Source organism: Telmatherina bonti, assembly GCF_933228915.1.
Source record: "Telmatherina bonti genome assembly, chromosome: 18".
Taxonomy (NCBI): domain Eukaryota; kingdom Metazoa; phylum Chordata; class Actinopteri; order Atheriniformes; family Telmatherinidae; genus Telmatherina; species Telmatherina bonti.
The window spans coordinates 16,299,765-16,324,048 of record NC_136616.1 but is presented as its reverse complement, the minus strand read 5'-3'; the positions used below and the strand labels follow the sequence as shown (position 1 = coordinate 16,324,048).

Sequence of the window (24,284 nt, the reverse complement as noted above, 5' to 3'; positions counted from 1 at the left end):
GCATGAGCTAGTTATTCAGTATATATATATATATATATATATATATATATATACACACACATATATATATATGGACTCGTCAGCATTTTCTCTTTATCCTGTGATTATCCATTTAGATTAAGTTTAATCTATTTTCTTTGGAAAATCAACACACTTGTCTTCCAGCACCACAACACAGCATCAAATTATTGAGTTTAAGTTTTACTTCATTCACTCCATCTCTTCACAAAACTACCAATCAATAAATATTCTTATTCTTGACAAACATTGCAATAATTGTGTCAAAGTGGTGTTGCTTAGGGGTTGTGCATATCAATACACTGGAACAAATACTTTAATATTCGCCAGTCAAAATATGGACTTGATTTGATCCTAATTTAATTAGGATCAAATCTTAATTAATACCAATAATGCACAACATGCTATTTGTTTTCACTTCTGAGAATTAAATTTACAGGCAAAAAAATTGCCCTGTTGTATTGCTTGCCACATGGATATGATATCCTTTCAGATGTGATAATAATTACAGTATTTTTGGATATTTTAATATTTTTTATCTACATTTATTTTATGTTAACCCCTAAAAGTCCTTCGGTTTTTGTCTAAACAGGTTTATACAGATAAATGACTTGTTGTGGACCAGCTTTTTTACTGGATGCTTGCTGATATAATAGGACCATTTTTATAGCAGCATCATCTGCTACTAAAGTACAGTATGGCCTCAAAGGACAATTTAATCTGTTTTGACTGAAACCTGGAATAATACATGCCACTCATCTCAAAAACCTTAGTTTTCCTTTAGCCTATAATGATATTTATGTGTAAAACACATAAATATTATGAGTCATGTTCCACTCATGGGGTATACTATGAGTGGGACATGACTAATAAATATGTTCTGAAAACTTTACTAGCTGTCAAATTATTTTTTTTCTATTATCATTATTATAAGATTTTTCATTCTTTTTCAGATTTAATAACATTTTGTCAAAATTCAACATTTCCTCCCCTTTCATACATCGAGTCCACTACATGGTACGCCTATTTAAAGGCTGTTCTCTAGTATATACATAAGTGAAGATGGTACATTTGCAATTTGCTACTTCAGTGGACATTAGGAGAGTCACCCAACACACTGCCACTCACTGAAGAATGAAAAATATAACATCAAATTTTATAAACACCTGTACTTGTAATTAGCAACTTTATCTCAGTGATGAACGGGACAAAAGAATGATACTAGTCAATTCTTATACAATATTTCTATATAAATATGACAAAGTATTTCAGTAATATTTCTATAGGACACATAAAATACATAAACTAAATTTTTTTAAAAAATCAAATAACATTAAAGACATATTTAAATATTGCATGTAAAAAAAAATGTTGCATTATGTTTTAATAATCCATGCATCAGAGGGTTAATGTGTTTAGTCACATTGCTTTTGCTCTACTGGTATCAATATTAATAACCGTGAACTAATAATAGCATACCTAAAGGAAAAATGTTGATAAAACCCACCTGTACTAAGGAGTGTCCTATAAAGGAGGTTAAGTTAAATCATGAGTAAAATGACAAAAAAGCAGTCAGATCTGGAACGATGTAAAACTTGTCTGTATGGACTTTTTGCAGTGAAACAGAACTGATTTGTTTACAGATGAAAGAGAATAAAGTAAATTGTAGATTAAACTCAAGAAATAAAGTGAAGAATAAAATGAGGAGACGAAAATATATTGATAAGAACTATCATTATATTCAGTCGAGGTCTAGAAAGTTAAACCCTGATTTCTAATCTGAAACTGCAACAAAACATCACATCATTATATTAGCAAAATCTTCTACAGTCACCATTGTAAAGAGAGAAAAGTTCCTGATTCGTCCTCATGGTGAGAGTTTGGTTAAGCTTTTAGAGCACTTATATAGCTTGTTTTGAGTTACAGATCACAGAGTAAAAGCAGCTTCTTTATGATTTATGGGACTGTAGAAAGTGTTTATTCGATAAAAGGTGGTGAGACATTATTGTTTCAAGACACAAGATCAGATATGAAGCATTAATAATAAAGCATTACCAACAAAAAAATTTAATTTGAAGAAAAAACTACTTGTTTCAGGTCTATGGCAGTGTTGAATATGTTATTTGGTAAATACATAAGAATCTTTGTTTAAAACTATGTTTTTAATGCGTAAAATGAAAAAAAAATGCTAGTTTTTTTCTCAATCCCTGCGCCAGCAGATCTTTGACTGGACTCTATGTTGCCTGGCTGTTTACAGATGATGATGATGGTGACATCATCCTGGTGAGCCCCGTCCATCCTGTGACTGAGGGAGCTTCTGTCAGTCTGAGCTGCAGACTGAGAGGACAAAACACACTTTCCAATGTTTCTTTCTATCACAATGACAAACTTCTCCAACATGATGGCAGAGAGGAGCTGAACATCTCTGCAGTGTCACAGTCACATGAAGGTTTCTACAAGTGTCAACATTCAGGAAAGACGTCAAAACAGAGCTGGATGTCAGTTAGAGGTGAGACTTCACTTCTACATGATTTGCTGTGAATAGCTAATATTTTTCTTTATTCAGAAAAGTATTAATGTATTTTAATGTGTTTACTTGTGCATGAAAAGAAAGATGATGCTGAAAGTGATCAGCATTGGAATATCCCTTCATTTTTAATGGAACATTTCTATTTTGGTTTAATTAAGCTATTAAAATGTATAAATATCTGTTCATTATGGGATTTTTTTTGTACTTTTTTTTTTACAACAGCTGTGCCCGGACCTGAAAGCTCTTTATTTCCTCTGCTGATTGTTGGACTACTTGGTGGAATCGCATTTCTTATTTCCCTGACCTTCTGGTGTTGGTACAAAAGATCCAAAGGTGGGGGCTCTTATTCTGAAATTATATTTTTCAGATACACAAATGGATTTAAGAGTGTTTATAGTAACAGCAGCTCAACATCTTTCAGTACAAACACAGGTAATGACTATTTGTTGTTTTTTTTTTCTTTGGGGAGAAAAGGTTTTGCTGCAGAGCAGACTGTCAACCAGTATGAAAATCCACAGGTTTACTCATCTCTTCTCCACGGTCAGTCTTCTTCTGAATGTTCTCACAGCTGTTTTTGTCAACCACTGTTTAGTTTAGCTTTAACTTCTAGTTGTATAAACACTTCAGATTGCTTCATTAATAACTGGGAAGACTTGAGTTCACTCAATCGAGTTTCTTCAGCTGTCTGATCAGATTGACTTGGTACAGTCGTTACATTTGGAGGGGTTGTGGTTTATATAAATTCTTTGTTAAATAGAAAAAAAACTGGGCAGACATGCAGACAGAAATACTGTCTGCATGTGGCATTACTATCCAGTACTATCCAGCTGGGTCACTCCAAAACTTACCAGCCAATCGGAATCCGCCCCTCAAAGAGCCCGCCCATGAAAGGTTTGTGTCAGAAATTGAACCAAACAATCGTGAATCAAAACCAAAGACTGTGAAGCGCAACCAAAATAGAGAGAAAGAGGAAGAGGAAACTATATACAAAACTACTCAATTTAACCACATAAAAGCCTAACAGTTTTCATGATGATTGATAATTTTTGATTTTGAGATCATTTATTTTACTTAAGTTTTAGAAAGTTTTGATTTTAATTGTTGTTTTTTTGCTTGAGGTTTAAAACGTTTTGCTTGGAGATTCTGAAACAAATCTGATTCCATATATATTCCCTTGCATTTGGACAATTGAGACTCGCTAGATGTGAAGTGCAGTTTACTCTAGATGTAAATAAAATGAAGTCAGTATCAAAGAGAGGAGGTTACCGTAGTAACTGTAACTGGATCTTTTTCTGACCTGCAGGAGACATGGCTGTCTATGAACAAATCCAACGCCCTGAAAGTTCTACATATGGTACGGTATAAACATTGTTAGCTATAAACCTGCCAAACGTTGATGTAATTGTACAACAGCTTTTTGTTTTTAACTTTATGGTCATTAACCGAAGTATTTTTTCAGATCAACAAGAACTCGATTATGCTAATGTGACATATCTGATTCAGAGATCTTGACCAAGAGAGTGAGTACAAGATATATGAAACATTACCTTTATTGCATTATCATTTAGCTTTATCTGTTTTCACAAAACAACCAACATTAATGGCGGAAGCTACACTTTGAAATGGAAAGGTATTTAAAAAAAATTCAGCCACAAGAAGACAAATGCTGACCAAAAACAAGAGGATGAAAAAGACCATGGTTAACTCAGCCATTAAATTTTACATGAGAAAGCAAAGTAATGGCCAGGAAGGGTGGTTTAGGGAGTGTTAAGTATTGTAAATGAAATTTTCTTTGATGTTAATGAAGTAAAAACAAAAAAGATTCACTAAAACACTTTAAAATGATTTATGTAAAGAGGAGCCATGCATTACACAGTTATAATGCACGGCACGAAGTGTAGAACGCCACAACAAGCAGCTGAGTGGCGGTCCTCAGCAAAGTGCATTTTAATGGTGTAATGCACGGATTCGAGTTGTTTAATCCGCTTACACCATGGTCCAACAAAGAAACCATTTTAATCCAAAAGTTTATTTCAGATCTACAAAACTTACTACATATGCTAAAGTATAGGTACTTTTTCATGTTGGCCTTGATGTACTTTTCATGCTAAATAACCATCAAGCTACGGCGCATTTCTCTCATTTAACTGTCAAAAGACAGATGATCTGAATCCATTGATTAATGCGTTGCTATGGTGACGCCCCTAAAGCCACATTTACAGATTTATTAACTTTTGTTTATTTGTTTACACTGTACAGTTTCTGACACAGATGCAATTTATTTTTCAGTTTTCCAGCTGTTTATGGAGAGGCTGTCGACTAAGCAGAAGATCAGGAGAAACACTCGTGGTTTGGTAGCAGAACTGAATAAACTCACTTTCATCAGGTTCAACTTTTAAATCTGCTGCATCTCTGCAGAGAGGTGGTCATTTATCTTTATGTAAATCTGTGCTATCCAGACTGGACATGAACTATAGAGTGAGTTATATTGATAAGTTTGTGATGTTTTACAAACACATGTAAAGAAGAAACAGCAGAACAATTATCCAGTTGAATTCAACTCCACAAATTGTTGAAAAAACATCCATATGAATTTAGAGTTCTCGGAAAGTTTGCATTGAAGATTTTTTCATTATTTAGTTGTAGGATTTTTAATGCGCTCCTGTGTCTGTTGCACCTTGTACAAGGTTCAATGCTCTTCCTGCTGCAGCTCAACGTTCCTGCTTTTGTATTTCTTTGACACAAATGTGTTTGATATTTTCAGAAAAATAAAACCCATATTTCTCTTATCTCTGACCAGTCTCTATTTGATGTTACAGGACACAAGCTGGGTGGCAACAGTGATGCAGAGGACTTATTGAAATCTTAGCAGACTGCAAAACAATTTGATGATCTTATCATCAAACTGCTCTTCCAAAGCATTTTATTTTATTTATTTATTTTTTTTTAACCTGTCCTGTCCAGCATCTCAGCATACAGAACAGCAATCTGCGTGCCATATTTTTGCCAGACAGATTTGTTCTGTCAAGGGAGACATCTCATGTAAATAGCTGCCCTTGATAATCTGAATATTTTTATTATTATGATAATTATTTTATTTTATTTATTTATTTATTTTCCTTTTATCATTTTGCAATCATCGTCAGTATTGATATGGCCGAGCTGGACCTGGCAGGGAAAGAGGAAAAAAAAAAAAGAGGAAATAAAAGGAGGAAAAAGAGAGACAGAAAAGAAAGGCATGTCTAAGCTGCTAAAGTTACAGTATTTGCAAAGCAATATACATTACTAAAAAAATACAACAAGACATAAGTAGGATAGTGACAATATTCAAAAACAGACAAAAAAAAAGAAAAATAAAAGTAAAAAAAAGAAAATGAATTAATAAAATAACAATTACAATACCAACCGTTATTAAACACACCTACAGAGAGTCATCAGCAACATTTAGTAGGAAGCAGATGGGAAGATGAGCGCTTTGTGGGCGTGCACGTGTGAGTGTTCAACCTGTGATCATGCAATCAAAGATCAGCTGAGTGCTTGTAGGGGAGCACGACCACGACCCGAGGTGTAGGGGAGGAAGCCAAGGCCCCCAGGGCCCGGCAAGCCCACCGCGCACAGAGCCCAGGCAGGCAAAGCAGAGAGAGCCTCCGTCCCCCGAGCCCAGAGCAGTGGAAGCCCCCAGGCAGGCGCCACCCGGCGCGACGAGGTAGGGGCACCGGGCAGCACAGGGCGACGGCAAGCCGGCCCGGCGGGTGCCGGGCGCTGAAGCGCGGGCCGCACAGAGAACCGGCAGCCCACAGGCCCCAGGACCACCCGTTCCCCCCAGAAGAGCCCCGGCCAAGACCCAGCGGGCCCCGCCCACCCAGAGCAAAACCATCGCGGGCCGGCGCCACCACGATACCAGGGGCGGGATCCCCAAGGACAAGGACACGTCCGTAGACCATCCCCCCAACAACCCCTCCCCACAACCCTCCCGCTGCTTCCTATCCCCCCTCTCCAGCACCCTCCCCATCCCTCTCCCTCCCAAGCCCTACCGTCCCCAACACTCCCCCCCACTTCCTCCAACCCCCTCCCCCCCTCCCCGCCCCACCCCTCCCTCCCATTCCACACACCCCCCTCCCTCCCTCCCACACACCTCCTCCCATTCAATCCTCCCTCTCCCTCCCAACCCCCCCCCCCAGCGACAGCCGGAGCCGGAGGACTGCAGGCCCCAGACCTGAACTCCCCACATTCACACACCCACACACACTTATGCAGCCAACCAGAGACCCTGCCGGCCCCCCCATGCGCCCCAGGCATCGCCCAGGACAGAGGGCCCCCCGCAGCGCCCCGTCCCCAACCCCCAGGCCAGCACCAAGCCCGCCCTCCGTACCCCGAGCGCCCCCCATGAAGAGGGGACATAGGAAGACCCCTGCCCCCCCCCCCCCACCCGCCCGCCTCTGTGGTATGTGCATGGGTGGGTCGTGGTTGTAGTGCAAGTAAAAAAAGGGGTGGCCATGGGGGGGTGGGACCAGCTGCTGCCAGACAGCCAGACCCTCCCTCCCCAGCATTCCCTTGTTTATGTGAGTGTCTGTGTGTGTGTGTTAAGTGTGTGTGCTGCTTGTGTAAATGTAATAGTGTCTAAGTTGTGAGTAAAATCGAGGGGAGAAAGACCCCAATGGGAGGGGATGGGCAAGAGCCACCGCTGTAGCTCCTGTCCACCCCCCATGGCCAAGGCGCCTGTCCCCTCGAAACCCTAAATGTATATTGGTGTCTATGTTGCAATTAAAATTTAGTGGGGCAGGTGGTCGCCGGGGTCCATCGGAAAATGCCCCTTAGGGTTCCCGGGACCACCGACTTCACCCGCCCCACCGTGCCCTATATGCTGTATGTATGATGTTGGGTGGCGGAAGAGGAGGGGGGCATGGGGAGGGGCACAACCAGGGGAGAAGGACTCCTCCCCTGGACGACCAACTCCTCAGCTGACCGAAGTAGGTGCCCCCACCTCACCGGGACAGCCCCATGGCAGAAGGGCAAGCCCGCCAAGTGGAGCAGGAGGCAGCTCCCCGGTTGTCCCCCCATCCCCGGCAGCCCAGCGCCAACACTCCAGGGGCCGGAGAGTCCCCGGCTCCAACCCAGACATCCATCCAGGTCCGAGGCCCGGTGCCACCAGCAACGCCAAGACTGCCGCCGACGGGAGGAGACAGAGCCGGAGGGAGGATCCCCTCCGCCATGGACCCTATTCCTACCCCCCCCATTCCCAACCATCCCCCTCCCTCCCATGCCCCCCCCCCCCGTCCACCCCATCCTCTGCTGCCACCCCCCCCTCCTACACCGCCCCCCCCCCCCCCACGCCGCCCTCCTCCCCCTACCTCCTTCGCACCCCCCCATGCCCCACCCCCTCCCCCTAGCCCCTCCCTCTACCAACCCGCACCAAACCGCATCCCTCTACGGACACATCACAATCCCCAGGGAACCCGCCAGGTACCATAGCAGCGCGACCCCGAGGGCATGCCCCAGGCGACCAAGGCCCCCCAGGCCAGGCCCCCCCATCCCAGAGGGAGGCACCCCCGAAACCCGGGGGCCCCGGCCCCCCACGCAGCCCGCACAACAAAGCATTTTAAAGTGGCAACCAGAAATAATATTTAGCCCTTTAATGCATTATGGTCACTATAGTGGCACCTATTTACAAGCTTTGTTCTTTCGTATTCATGCATAAGGATAGTATATTTCTAAATGAGTGGATTTTAGTGAGTCATGCAATACATTACCACTCACTGAAGAATGAATAGATATCTTATATAGTTGAACATAAATGCATACAATTTAATTGTGGAAGTTTGCATTTGTAATAAATACGAAAATGACATGATACAGCTATACTTTCAAAGATTATTATCATATGATTACATAATTTTATAAAAATACATTAAAATAAACCAACAATTTCAAAATGTCACTAATAAATAAAACATATCATTGTATATGTTTGCGGAGGTAAAATACTGTACTTTAAAAAAATAGTTAATAATTAAAGAATAACTAAACTACCTAAAGTAGTAAAAATATAATAGAAATATTCATGTTGTGAATTAAAATGAACTAGAAAATATGCGCAGAATAACTAAAGTTACAGCAGCTTTTAGTTTATGACCTTTCTGACTGTAATCTAGCTCTCATCCAATCAGATTTCGACCATATCATACCGTCAACTCAGAGGATTGTGTCCATAAATACAGTGTGAGTAATAAATGTTGACTTTGTTTGGATGTTTAAGCACACATGTTTGCAAAACATTTTGCATTCAAAACATGTCAGTCCGAGATACTAAGATGAGTGCAGCTCTTATTCGGTATTTCTTTTAAGTTTAATACTTAATAAGACTTTGTATGGAAGTTGCACATTTAAAAAAAAATCCACGTTTCCGAGCTGAACAGGAAATGGATTTATAACCGCGATAAAGAGAGCCGACAGATGCCAGCCGACAACAGCTGCTGCCATAAAAACTACTGAAATGTAATACGTATAAACAGCATTTACTGCGGACGCTTGGACAATGTTTACAGTATACGGGCCTACTTATTAGACTAAAAGCAACAACTTCTGCATTATCACAGAATAGAATATTCTACTTTGTGATTAGCTGTGCAGCAAAGTGAAGACAGACTGGATGTGACGATGAGCCACTCCTTGCTTTGCCTGATGGGATTATTCTGTAAGTAATAATCGTCTTTCTGTCTGCAGAACAGTGGAAATGTTTTTATATGGCGAAACTCCTCTATACGGCGTTTCACTGGTTTGATTTGCTGGTCTCAAATTTTCGTGATGATGACATTTGATACATGAATTGGAGGTGTTGATACCACCCAGTCAGAGGAACATAAAATATTAAATATCTTAACGTGAAACTTTTTACGTTATAACGTGATAAAAGTTAGTTTCAGACGTAAAATCAACGTATAGAGAGTATATATATTGGGCCTGAGTACATTTAATTAAGATGTGACAGCAAGTCTGTCGGGTAAAACATTTAAACTATTTTGAAAGACACATAGGAGTGTTCATCCTGTTTATTAAGAAGCTTTGGTGTCGCGCGAACTCTCATGTATGTCACGCGAGAGTACAGTACAGTACAGTATGTTAGTCGTTTCCTTCTTCTCAGACGCGACAACTTCATTCAGAAAACTAAAAAAGCAAACGCAGCATGAGGAAAATAAAATATCTAAAACAAAGACGGATTCCTGTTTGGTTAAAGGTTGAATATTCTGACTGCGTGATCCACGTAACATCAGAATCTCACCAACTTCTGTCACTTTAAAAAAAAAAAAATCAGGTTTGATATATTTTTATATTTCCCGTTATAACGTTAGACTATCGCATTATGTCCTGTGATGGTGAGTTACTTTCGTTTGGTGGCAGCAATACGCGTGGTTGGATAGACATAGTTCAGGCCAGTGTTTCTCAACCACTGTGGCACGCCAGTGTTCCCTGAGAGATCATCAGGTTTGCAGTGGGAAATGATCTCATTCCCTGAATTGTTATAAAAAAAAAAATTTAAAAAAAAAAGCAGCACTGTGTTCGTCCAAGCAGGCCCAGGTTTCTCACTGAGTTGAGTGAAAGATAATAAAAGTATATTTTCTTGTGTTTATCTGATTTCAATTCAAGGCACTTTGACAAGATAGACTTTAATAATAAAGGCTATAAAAAAAAAAAAAAAAAAAAACCCAACACATTGTTGGTTGGTGGTGTGCCTTGTAAGTTTTTCAGAGAAAAAAAAAGTGCCTTTGCTCAAAAAGATTGAAAAACATTGCTTTAGGCTGATGCAGTAATAGTTTCTATTGTTTTTGATGTAATCCTATTAATTTCTTTATTTAAAAAAATCTTTAGTTTATCATCAGTTTTGTAAATCTAATGAGGTTTTGATATTTTGCAGTGCTCCGTACACCTACAGATGCAAATGCTGAAGGTGAGAAACTGTTTCCTGGTTTTATCAGTCTTTATGTTTAACATGTCATTTGATACTTTTCATCACATACTGGTTGCTATTAACTCTGTATCAATTTTTCAGTAGTTTAGAATGGTCATAGAGACCCACAGATATATAGAGATGTGAGGTCCAGGGAGGAGAAAACACATAGAGAGGGATTAAAGTTGAAACTATCCAACAGAAATACACAAACATCCAGTTTTTTTAGAGTCCAGCATTTTAGACTACAAATGTAGGAATAGAAGTCACAACCTGTGATGCCATTACTCAGCCTGTAGCTGATTATCATCAGTTTTTATGAAATATCAAGTTTCCTTTAGAAAGCTTAGTTATGACCAGCTTTGATTTGATAAAATAAAATCAAACCAAACTTTATTTACAAAGCCCTTTTCATGCCACCAGCAACACAAAGTGATTCACATAATAAAAGATTCCTGCATATTAAAATGAAGCTTTCACACACCGAAGTATATCACACAGAATTTAAAAACACACATCACATAATAATCTCCTTTACAGACAATCACACATGCACACACACAAAAAGACAAACACAAATCACCATGGCAACAATCCTGCAGACTGAGCAAACAGTTCTTGTTATGGAGGATCACCAGGAGGAAAACACTGGAATCAAAAAGTTTTAAAAAGTTAAAGCATATCTAAAATAAACCTAAAAACGATAAGAACAGAAAATAAGAGAAACAAAAATAAGAATACCATAGAGGACTTTAAAAAGACAATGTCATAAAATAAAATCAGGTAAAATACTAAAACGAAAATAAACATTCAGTTAAAATCAAAGTTAAAAAGGCCGTCTTGTTTTTTAAAACGTGCTGTTTCTCAGCAGGTCTGAGGTAACGTGAGAACAGAAACAAAAGACGTGATGCAGTGAACTGTAACGTTGGAGAATCATGACCTGAAGGAGACAAACTAATCCGAAATGTTAGAGCAGTTTCAAGTACAGACTGCAGTTTTACGCTACATTTATTCAATGTGGTTGAATGACATTGTTTAAATTGTGATTATTTCAATGAACTGCTTCTTAAAAAAAAAAAATCACCTTAAAATAACAAACTACTTGTTTTTTCTCTCTAAACTCGGCAGCCAGTAAACCTAATGTGTAGAAAAGCTTTGTTAGCAATCATAATAATAAAACATGTATGTAATCATAGTTATAGCAGCTCTAAATTGTGTTTTTTTTCTTTTAGACTCAGATTTGTTGTAGTTATATTGTTATAGTGTGCGTGTGTGCATGTGCATTTTTTTCTTACTGTTTTTCTAGTAACAAATATTAAGTTTAGTCTGCAAACCAATGATTTAGAATACAAATATGCACACCAATGATAGGAAAATATGTAAAGGGGACATGAAAGTTCAAGTACTGTCATATTTCTGTAGAGTATCTGTTTATGAAAGTTGTCCAATGTCACGTTTTTCTGTGACGTTTCCATGAAGCCCACAGCGATCCTGATGTTGATGGCAGTGATAATCTTCAGCTAGAAATGACGAAATTGTCAGACACAAGAGTGTGAATTGATATATTTCTCATTTAGGAATGAGATGCTGCTCTAAGCTTAGACTGTTATTTTCAGACATAATATTATCATTTATTTGAATTATAGATTGATATCAATAAATAATAGTGTGCTGTGCTGTCTGCTTAAAAGTAGTTCAAGTGTCACCTACAAGATCTGCTAAAGTTAGGAGTAAGAAATGATTAACATCCAGATTACAGATGAAACAAAGAACCTCAATCAGCTTCAGTGATAAATAACATGTTTGTTATAAGTTTGTGGATTTTTCTGAAGTTATGGACAGAATTCCTCCAAAAGACTTTCTCCTCATTTGGTGTTTTGATGAATCTGGTTGGATCAGAGTTCTGTCACTACAAAGTTTTCATCTGTGTTCAGGTTGTTTCTGATCAGATGACTGTTTTAACAGATGATTTACATCATTAGTGATGATCATTTTATTGTTATTTAAACTTACAGAAGAAGAAGCCAAAGCCACTCTGACAGCAGACAGCTCAATCCTACCAGCAGGGGGCAGTGTAACACTGGCCTGCTCTGTGAAGGATCCTGCAGGATTCAGTTTTGATCTGCTGAGAAAAAATAATGTCGTCACACAAACTGATGAACCAGGAGGAGTTTTCAGGATCTCAGAGGGAGGCAGATACTCATGCAGAGGATTTAGAAGAGAAACAAACTTCATCACATCTTTCAGCGATGAAGTCTTCATCCAGCAAACTGGTGAGTTTAGAAACTTCTAATTAAATACAACATGGATTTTTCTGAGGACAAAATATTGATTTTGAAAAAATATTTGAAAAATATAAAAGTAATGAATAAAGTACAAAACTAGCTGCCTGTCTTAACTACATAAAGACAACAAAATATATTTCAAACAAAGTCTTTGTTCAGTTGTGAATCCGTAAATAATGGAACTTGATTCTGTTTCATCCAGATTTGAACTGAAAATACTAAAGGCATCAAATATTCATGAGCATGTAAAATCAGTCTGCAGCCTCAGCCAGGGGAGATCATCAGGATTTTATTTGATGACAGAAGCTAAAAAAGTTCCATTTATTTTATTTTTAACCTCTTTTATTTGTATCCTAACTGGATGTTTTGGTGTCAACAGTTTCTAACAGAGTCACAGTCACCCTGCAGCCCAGCAGCCTTCAGATATACAGAGGTGAGACAGTCACTCTCAGCTGTGAGATCCAGGGAGGAGAAAACACAGAGTGGAAATATGAATGGAAACCAAGCAACACAAACGCTCCATCATCCAGTAAATACAGGATCATCAGAGCTACTGAGTCCAGCAGAGGAGACTACAGATGTAGGGGTAGAAGTGACTATCTGTTAACAGGATGGAGTGATGCCGTCACTCTGACACTTTCATGTAAGTTCAACCATCTTCAGTTCGTAATGAAATGTCATGTTTTTAATGTTTCACTTCACTGAAATAAGATTACAGGAAGAATTTCTCCAACACTGATCCAGTCTCATCCAGGAAGTTCAGTAACGAACAGTTATCTTTCATAATATCTCACTCAAAGTCTCACTATGGGATGCAAGCCTCTGCAGCTCTCAGAAGCATTAATCTCTGGTGAACGTGTCTGTCCACATCAGGTAATGCCACCTACCTTAAAGTGGAACTATTTTGTGCATTTCAGGCTAATTTATTTTTATTTTTGAGACCAGAAGGGCTGGGATTGATGGAGTTATTGTCACAAATCGCTTTATTTACTTCAGACCGACCCTCTCCGTAGGCTGTCAGATCAGCCTGAGGGCAAAACGAGTGGATTGAGACTCTTCCGCATTAAGCCCCGCCTCCTGCCACTGCACTACATCGGGAGCGCGCACCGCAACTGCTTTCGCCGTCATTGTAACATCTCATAAAAAGAAGGGTTAGGCTAATATGAACTTAATAAAAAAACTAAATACAATGTCAACACATAGCATACAGCCCTACATGTTGGAACCTGAATCAGACCCTGAAAACGAAGTGGAAAACAGCAACCCACAGCAACGAATGCAGCAGGATGTCTCTCTTTGGTAAACTCACCAGCCATCGTTGGAAATAACTTTATCCCACGTTTTCCACCCGCCTGATGTATTTGTACATGCCCTTGTTAACCAGTAGAAGGTAACCAATCACCGAACCTTATCCCCCGGGACGTCACAAGGATTTCCAAGTAGAAAAAACTCTCTGAAATGACGCGTTTTTCGTTTTACTTCACAACTTTGAACAGAGAAAAAGTACTGAATCAATCTCAGCTGTAATACCTCATTAATAATGAGCTTCATTGTGACTGATGCAGTTAAATCTATCACATGTGACATGTTTGTGTAGTATTGATAAGAAAAAGAATTGACTATCGGTTCTTTTCTTATACACAATTACAAAACAAATACAAAAAATCAGAAACACAAAAATCTACAGATTGATGCAACAGAGAAACAGTGTGAGAAAGAATAAGAGAGTATTAAGAGAGTCCACTTCCAGTCATATGTTTTGGCAAACATTCCCATCTTTATGAGAACTGGAGAGTTTCCCAAAACCTATGACAGGAAGTGCAGATGAAGCACGACGTGTTTTTATAAAATCTTTCTCTAACAGATAAACCCCGACCTGTCCTCTGTGTCTCCATCATGGCTGAGTCCTGGATCCTCAGTAACTCTGAGATGTGAGGTTGAACATCCGTCTGCAGGATGGAGGTTCTACTGGTATAAAGCTGTTCCTGATCTGTCACTTGGTTATGTCTCCTACAAGTATGAGCTGCTTCCTAACAGCATCACTGGGACTGAACATGATTCCTACATCATTCATGGACAAACACACACAGCAGGATATGTGTGTAGAGCTGGAAGAGGAGACCCAGAGTATTACACTGATTACAGTGACCCAAAGTTTTTCTGGTCTGCAGGTCAGTTTGTTTCTGTCCTCTCAATGAGAAGAAGTTGTTTTCACTTTGATTCTTCTTGTATTTTGTCTTACATGTAAACTTAATGTTACCTGCATAACCTCAGTTCTCTCAGTATCATGACCGAGGGTCTCGTAATGGGAACGTGGCTTCAAGAAAAGTTCTTAGTGCATGTTTTCAGTCAGGATAGTCTGGGGGTGTGACTGTTACTGTCTTTGAGGTGGAAGAACCTTCCCTCATATAATTCATTTAAATTCAATTCAACTTTATTTATATAGCGTCAAATCACGGCAATGCCATCTCAAGATGCTTTACAAAAAGAAGAAAAAAAACAATGAAAGACAATTCATAATAGCCTATATAAGGAAACCAACAGATTGAGTTGGATGATCCAACTCAATCTGGAGTATAAAGGACTGGCGTTGCTCAGGTAAGAGAGGCCTTCTCCTCGTCCCACTAACAGCTGTTAGTTTGTAATAAATGTAGTCCCTTTCTGCAATCGGCTGCCTTGTCCTCTCTGTAGCACCAATGGTGTAGAATGTTCCACAACAGACACAGACTTCTCCAACTGAGTCTTTGCCCAAGATATAAAGTCGCTTTTCCTAAAGCTTTCAGTTCTACATACGTAAGCACAAGAAGCTTATACCAGGCAAAGTTAATGAAACTGCCAAGTGATAGCGGCCAACAACTTGTTTCCTCCCTCTGTACAGCAACACCTGGTAGATGGTTCCTACCTGGATGGTCCTATCTGTTAACTCGAGGGACATCTGCTAGACCAATTGACAACCTTGTAAAAAGGCTCTTAATCTTTGCAGTGAAGTTTAATGTTTCTCTGTGTTTCTTTGAAACCTCATCACATGTTTGTTTTTCAGATTTTCATCCAGCAGCGTCTCTCACAGTGAATCCTGACAGAGTTCAACACTTCACATCTGACTCTGTTTCACTGAACTGTGGAGGAAACTCTACTGAGTGGAGAATGATGAGGTTTAGAGGAACAGATGATCTGTCAAACTGCTCCTCCTGGGGGGCGATGGCTGGATCCTCGTGTGACATAAACATGGGCCAGTACCATAGTGGAGTGTACTGGTGTGAATCTGGATCAGGAGAGTTCAGCAATGCAGTCAACATGACTGTAAACAGTATGTTGTTTTTTTTTTTTAAATTATTGGTGTAAAATGTTAGGAGTTAGATCCATTTGAAGAGCTGAATCTCACTTACCACCTAAATAATGAATGAATAAGGTTAAACATATTTGGCACAATTATATAAACACCCTGTTCTGAAAATGTTCTGAAAGTAAATGATCCTTTAATGAAACATGGAAAAACAAACACTTAGACATCTCTGCAACAATTCCAAAGATACAACTCCAGTGGAGTCAAAGGTCACACACAGCTCATTCATTTGCAGAGCTGACACACAGCTTTTGGTCAATCTTTTCTGCTACTTGGTCCCTTTACACTTCTGTCATTTCTTCTACGTTTTCTGTGATGGAAGATAATTTTGTATGTCTGCTCAGAACCTTTTAAACACAGTAACTGTGGTTGATATTGAGACCAGAATAACAACTCAGTAGTTAAATAGACACCAAAAGGGAATATCGGTGGTGTTTCTGTTTTCCTTCATGGTGGACATGTGTCCATCTCTGTATATTCATAAAGAAAACTTGGAAATGTTAGATCTTAATAAGTCTTATTGCTAAAAGTCTGCATTCATTCTGCAGATTCAGATCAGTTTTCATCTGGTAGATAAATGTTTAATATCAAGGTGAGGTAGTACTCATAAAATGCTAATTTGCAAAATTACTCTATCAGTTGGCTTTTTATGAATCCCTGCATCAGCTGGTCTTTGAATGAACCTGATGTCCTGTCTCTGTTTTACAGATGATGATGATGATGATGAGGGTATGATCCTGGTGAGCCCCGTCCATCCTGTGACTGAGGGAGCTTCTGTCAGTCTGAGCTGCAGACTGAGAGGACAAAACACACTTTCCAATGTTTCTTTCTATCACAATGACAAACTTCTCCAACATGATGGCAGAGAGGAGCTGAACATCTCTGCAGTGTCACAGTCACATGAAGGTTTCTACAAGTGTCAACACTCAGGAAAGATGTCAGAACAGAGCTGGATGTCAGTTAGAGGTGAGGCTTCATATCTACATGATTTGTTGTGAATAATTAATCCACATGTTCTGACATGTTTACAGTATTATTGTGTTGTAATGTGATTATTTGTGTAGTGCTGATGCTGAAACTGTGATCTTTATTTGTAAATATCTTGAATAATTGTCAGCTCATGTTTGCTAATACATTGTTACCTCCACCAAGCAGAATTATGTTTTTGCACGTCTGTCTGTTTGTTTGTTCGCAACTTAATGTAAAAACTACTTGGCAGATTTTTGTGTTTTGTTTTTTTCTGAGAGTTGTTCCAGTCTAACTTCGATATCATTCAACTTTGGAAGTGATCAGGAAGAAATTGTAGACAGAATTTTTTTAAAAGGCTCCATTACAGCTGTGAGATCCAGAAATTCCCTAACTTTATTTTTAAACAATGTTATTAATGCTTAACTTTATACTCACATATCCAAACTGTGTTATTTGTAAATACAGTGATGTTCTATTTTACTGTTGAAATAAAAAAAAAATAAAAAACTGTAACAAGGTTGCTGTACTATTGATAAATTTTAGACTATTAATATTATTTCAAATGCTAAACTTCTGTTATGATCAGTGAATGTAATAGTGTAAAACATGGGGTGGAAATCACAATATGTGTTGACATGAGCTGCTTAAAGGAGGGCTGCACTCTCCCTGTGCTTTTTTGATTTATATCCATTTCTGTCTAAATAATCTAGTGAAATGTAGTAATATCTGTGTATTGTGTTATTCCTGACAGCTGTATCCAGACCTGAAAGCTCTTCGTTTCCTCTGCTGCTCATCATTGGATCCGCTGGTGGAATCACATTTATCATTTTGCTGATCTTTCTGTGTCGGTACAGAAAGTCCAAAAGTGAGGCCTCTTTCTTCAGAAAGGAAGTTTTTCAGATTCAAACATGAGCCAGGAGGCCATTAATTATAACAGCAGCCCAACATTTTTCAATACAAACAACTAACAGTTTCCTTCCTTTTTGCTTTGTGTGAGAAAAAGTTTTGCTATGGAGCCGACGATCAATCAGGGTGAAAACCAGCAACAAATTTACTCCTCTCTCCTCCACGGTGAGTTTTATATCTTGTTTTGTACCTTAAAGCTACGTATAACCCTCCATTTCACATCAGACACTCAGGAATTATATTTATCCATCACTTTCTCTCTGCTACATCTTTAACAATTTTGAATTAAACAAAGTCACAACCAGGGGTAAATCAATAAGATGTTTTCATGGTGGGACTCAGACAGACAAAAAGGTGATCCATGTCAAAAAAAAAAAAAAAAAACACAAGAACTTCAGGAAATATTATACTTTTATCACTAAAGTGTTAATCTTATATAAAAAATCAAGTAAACTGTATAAAATGGTATGCTTTAATCAACCATTATATATTTAAGATAATTTTACTTCAACCAGCTTTGGAAAGACTTGACCAACTTTTATTAACATATCATCACTTTTTTTTACTGATGACGAGTCGAAGCTGTACATCTATGCAGATGATATATCCTCCAAAAGTTTAGTTGAAGCGATTATCAGAGAAATGCAGTGATCAGGGTAACTACTGTAATTTCCAGGCTGTAAGCCGCTGCTTTTTTCACATAGCTTGAATTCTGTGGCTGAAAGAACAATACAACTATCTGGTGGATTTTTACTGGCTAATGAGTCATTTTGCGCTTCATGCACACACTCTCATCATGGAAAACGCACTAAGAAATGTCTATGATGCAGCTCCTAGCTAAAGGCGATCTATGTGTTTATTGATGAAGGAAACAGAGCTTTTTAGGGGTCGTCACAGCAAATCTTCTGCTTCCATCTAACCCCATCCTCTGCTTCCTCTTAAAGGGGTCCTATTATGGTATTTGGTATTTTACAGTGTTACAGTGTTGAATCCTCATCAGACGTGTGAACGGTACTGTTTTTTATCACCTAGTTTGAGTTCCAGCACGCTCTCCGTTCGGTTTCCATGGCGACGAAAAACTCGTCGTTTTAGAGAGTTTTTTCTACTTGGAAATCCTTGTAATGTCCCGGGGGATAAGGTTCGGTGATTGGTTACCTTCTACTGGTTAACAAGGGCATGTACAAATACATCAGGCGGGTGGAAAACGTGGGATAAAGTTATTTCCAACGATGGCTGGTGAGTTTACCAAAGAGAGACATCCTGCTGCATTCGTTGCTGTGGGTTGCTGTTTTCCACTTCGTTTTCTGGGTCTGATTCAGGTTCCAACATGTAGGGCTGTTATGCTATGTGTTGACATTGTATTTAGTTTTTTTAATGAGTTCATATGAGCCTAATCCTTCTGTTTATGAGACGTTGCAATGACGGCGAAAGCAGTTGCGGTGCGCGCACCCAATGTAGTGCAGTGGCGAGAGGCGGGGCTTAATGCGGAAGAGTCTCAATCCACTCGTTTTGCCCACAGGCTGATCTGACAGCCTACGGAGAGGGTTGGTCTGAAGTAAATACAGCGATTTGTGACAATAACTCGATCAATCCCAGCCCTTCTGGTCTCAGAAATAAAAATAAATTAGCCTGAAATGCACATAATAGTTCCACTTTAAGTCTCCTTCTAGGCCAGGGGTATCCAGCTCCGGTCCTCGAGGGCCACAAACCTGCAGGTTTTCCATGTATCCTTCTCCAGCACATCTGATTCAAATTAATCAGTCATTGTGCAAAACTTCATTGGTTGTTGGATCTATTTAATGTAAGCCAGGTGTGTTGAGGCAGGGATACATAGACAGCGTTCCTTGAGGACAGACTTTGGACACCCCTGCTCCAAGCATCTTGTCTGGCAGTTCTAACCTCAGCATGCTTCTACCGATATAGTCCTCAGTACATTTACATGAAAGATGAAGGAATAAAAAGGTGTTTTCTGTACAATAACTTTGATTAAAAGGAAAGTCATTAATGTTATTGTTGTTTTAGATTAACCAAGAAGCTCAGCAGTACCTATTTTTATGTGGACTTCTGGTTAAATCCTCCTTTTATGCATTTGTTTATTCATTTATCTGACTTATTCTTGTTATTTATTTTCTGTTTTGTTTAAGGAGAGCTTCATTCACAAAACAACAGAAGCTCAGAAGAAACACTGCCGTCACAGTCTGGCAGAAGATCTCAATAAATTCATCTTCATGAAGTTCACCTGTAAAATCTTCTGCATCTCTGCAGCGGGGTGTTCGTGTAGCCGTGCTTTTTGGATGGGAGATGAATCATAGAGTGAATAAAAGTGATCAGAGTTTCATGTGTTTTACAGACAACTTTGAACTCATAAATAAACTGTAAGATCAGCCTCTAAAACCATGTCAGTCCCTAAATAAATGCTGAACCACAGGCCGAATATGAAAGATGGATGGAGCCTCCGGCGGTATAAAAGTGAAACCTATGCGAAATGCATAAAACTGCAGTTCCCCCTTCATCCACTAGGGGCTGCAAAACAGCGCAAATCCCCATAGACTCCCATGTTAAAAAGACCAATTTCACAGCAGAAATAAACATGTTTACAGCCTGGTTCAAAAATCCATTTTAGGTTTAATAGGTCAGGTTTACCTTCATGACAACTGTGGGGGGAGTGGATTTTTTTTCTAACTTGCTCATTTTAAAGTAATTTAATTTCGAAGTTTGGCATATTTAGGGGCATGTTCTTTTGATTGACAGGTACCCGATCTCCCGCTTCAAGTCAGAAGACCGTAGAACAACCGTGGTTTTTAGCTGGTTAAAAACATGACTTAGCTTTAGCCTGCTTACTTCCGTTAGCTAGTTAGCTCCTGTTATCGCCGGGTTAGCTCGGTTAGCTCTTAGCTACAGAAAGCTCGGATTTCGCTCGATGTCAATCATACACCATGACGCTCACAGCCCCCCTCTCAGCTCCACCTGTTTGCCCATTAATGTATTTTCCGGGCAAGACGACACGCACGCCCCTGCTAAGATGGCAATGGTAGGAACCGCCCACCAAGCTTCAATTAAGCTCTTTAGAAACCAATGGATGATGTCACGGAGGCGACGTCCATCTTTTTATATACATTCTATGTGCCGAAAATATATATATATGTTCATATCTGTCTACAGAATGTAAAAAATATAAATATCTATTCAGTTATAAAAATAAAAATAACACATTGTTAATTAAGCTACTATGTCTAAAGAACACTATGCTGAATGTACATGGAACGATTGTAGGTTATTTAATGTAATAAATTAGCCAAAGAAGTGGTTGGATTTCGCAACTGGTCAGATTTTCACCCAGCAGGCTCAGGAATTTTCCTGTGACAGCAAAGAGACTGAAAGAAAGAAAGGCTTACATTGCCTTGATTCTAATAGGTACAAAAAGTGAAGATGAACTTCTGTGCAATGTATAGAAGCACAATTATCATGCAATCTAAGTTTTGGAAACTCTGCTTTAGACAAGCGCTTAATGTTGAACTGTAGAGCTGCAGTACACCATGGAGCATCTATGAAAAACCTATCATATTTAACACGGTTTTTTTTTTTTTATTATTTTGGTCAGTGTTTGTGATCTCAGTAAATTAATTACTGTTTTGTATCTTAACCTCATAAGCATATGTGGCCACCTGTGGGGTTTTTTTTCACCTCATCTTGTGAGATTTGAGTGGCTGACCTTTTGCACCACTGCTTTGGGAGGTAAAACGCGGCTTCCCTCTCCTGCTCCACTGAGGAAAACAGCAACGGCTTATGAAAATGTGTTTTCATAAGCATTAAGTCAAACTAGCTGGATAAGGATCCACCCAAAGATGAAGCAGTGGAACTATGTTAGCAGAGGCAGATCTACTCCAGCTCCTTCAGCCTCTCCTGAGTTGTTGGCTGTAGAAAATTTTAAGTATCCACTTTTTATTACCTCCGCCAAGGACGTTATGTTTTTGTAGGCATTTATCTGTTTGTCTGTCTATGTGCATGCAAGTTATGGATGGATTTTCATAAAATTTTCAGGACTTGTTGGAAATGTGAAAAGGAAGAACTAATTCAATTTTGGTCGCAATGCAGATCACCGTTTGGATCCAAGAACTTTTTAAAGGCCTTGGAGGAGGTTTGAGCTAAGAGCTTTTCTAGTTTCTTTTTTTCTTTTGTTTCTCAGATGTAAAAAAAAAATGATGTTGTTGTTTTTCTCTTTAAATTCTGTAAAATCAAATAATAAAAAGTGGGTATTGTAATTGCCAGTCCAATAGATTCCCAGCAGGTGTCAGCATTGCTTCTAGTCTGAGTGTGTCGCATGGTGGAGGACAGGCACATAAACAAGCAGCTGCTACACTGTCATGGCTGGAGAACAATGAGCAGATCTGTATGCTTGTTCCAGCCAAAGTATTACTATGTTAAATATTAGTGTCATACTGTTTATTTTTAATTGTTTTACCTGTTTTTATTATTTTAACAACATTAATATTTCGTGTTATTTTTATATTGTGAGATTCAACATTGTGCAGCACTTTGGTAACATTGTGTTTTTAAAATGTGCTTTATAAATAAAGTGGATTGGATTAAGCAGCTCAACAGCTTCCCCCAGTTTAGTGCTTTATTACATGTATTAGTGTAGTGGTCCCTCAAGAAGTGCGTATACTTTCAATATCTCACCTTTTTAAAAACCAAAAAAATTAGCCCAGAAAAACACTGTTTCAGAAAAAGTGACACGTGAGACTACACTGTTTAGTTTACCCCAAAAATCCATCAGTATATTTGTTCATTGTCACATAATTTCTGCTCTTTGGTTTCTGGGAGGAAGAGTTATGAAATGACTAAACCAGTGTTGGCTTTCAGACAAGCGAGACACAGGCTCATAGACATAAATATCTATATCTTTATTATCCATGTTCAGAAGTTAAAGCAGCTGATGTCTCACTTCACCAGTGCAGCATAAGTAACCTTAGCTGAGATGTAGGTACAATGTAGGGATGTTTGTTATTGTAAAGTAGCATTACAGGGGGTTAAGAAGCAGGTATACTTAATGCTGACTAAAGTCCAATATCCTGGACTACACCACTGCTTTATGGTTATTTATCCACTCATAATTATCAGGAGCTTGATGTTTTTTTATTTTATCATTTTAATTTTGTAATTGCTTATTATTACAAACACATAAAATCAAAAGAATGCTTTGTCATATCTGATGAGAACTAATTAAATCAAGTTCTTAATGTTCATTAACCACTACATCTTTTTCATCATTAGAGTACATTAGATTATTATCTACCATCTTTATTTCTGTTTCTTTTCTCAGATATTTAATGTGCTTTTTCACATGAAAAGATTAAAAAATGCTCTTACTTCATATAATCTTATGGTGTGTGTGTGTGTGGGGGGGGGGGGGGGGGGGGTTATGAGCTATACTATACTATGCTATTACACAAGCTAGAGTCTAGCTTTAGGCCTTCTGCATGTCTGTGTTGTATGAATATTGTGTGAGTGTGAACTTGTTTTTAGGAATTGTGAGGTGATGTGCAAAATGGAAAGACGGTGAGAGGATTTTTTTTTTTTTTTTTTTTTTTTTTTTTGGGTGCTCACTTCCTGGTTGTCTGCTTAATTTTCAAATGTCGCATGCAAGTCAAAGTCCTGCATAGACAACCAGTGATATCTATCAATCTAAAATTTTAAAAGATAAATACAGTGTTTCATGCACACATTTAGCAAGAATAATTTAACTTTGAGGTAAGCTGAATCACACAGTGGTGTGTGTTTTCTCACAGGAAAGAAAACCAGTTCGGACTATCTCTTCAGACTCATCGTTGACACCTCTCTGAATAAGTTTAGCACGTATTGCAAACTTGCCACAAGTTGCTTCACTGTAAAAAATGAAAAATGAAAATGTTTCTTTAACTCAACATTAAGTTGGAGTAATACATACGGTAGTAATAAATAATAAATATAATGCAGAAAAAGAGCCATTAGATGATAAATAATGCCAAAATCATACAAAAGAACTCTTTACAAATAAAAGCTCTAAAATTTCCAGATTTCATTAAAACATCCCAAATTATATTTAGAGCCAAAAAAAAATGTACTTCCAAATAATATTGAGACTTTATTTTCAGCAAAACAAGGGGGTTGTCGTTCAAGAGGAAACTGAATTTAAAAATGCAGCATTTCAGAAGTATGTGTTTTCCAACGTCAGGGGTAAAATTATGGAACAGTTGAATGAAAGTAAAAAAAAAAAAAACAAACATTCCAGATTCAGAAAAGGTACAA

The 24,284-nt window shown here is 38.6% G+C and overlaps 1 protein-coding gene across 1 annotated transcript; it reads left to right on the top strand.

Annotated features, from left to right (window-relative positions):
- The first annotated feature begins 9,057 nt into the window (after positions 1-9,057).
- Positions 9,058-22,582, top strand: LOC306769378 (high affinity immunoglobulin gamma Fc receptor I-like). Its single transcript, XM_079257964.1, has 8 exons — positions 9,058-9,242; positions 10,461-10,493; positions 12,509-12,766; positions 13,158-13,421; positions 15,819-16,085; positions 16,830-17,087; positions 17,842-18,161; positions 20,141-22,582. Exons 1-7 carry the CDS (start codon positions 9,206-9,208, stop codon positions 18,000-18,002), a joined length of 1,278 nt encoding a protein of 425 aa, XP_079114090.1. The 5' UTR covers positions 9,058-9,205; the 3' UTR covers positions 18,003-18,161; positions 20,141-22,582.
- Positions 22,583-24,284: the final 1,702 nt, after the last annotated feature.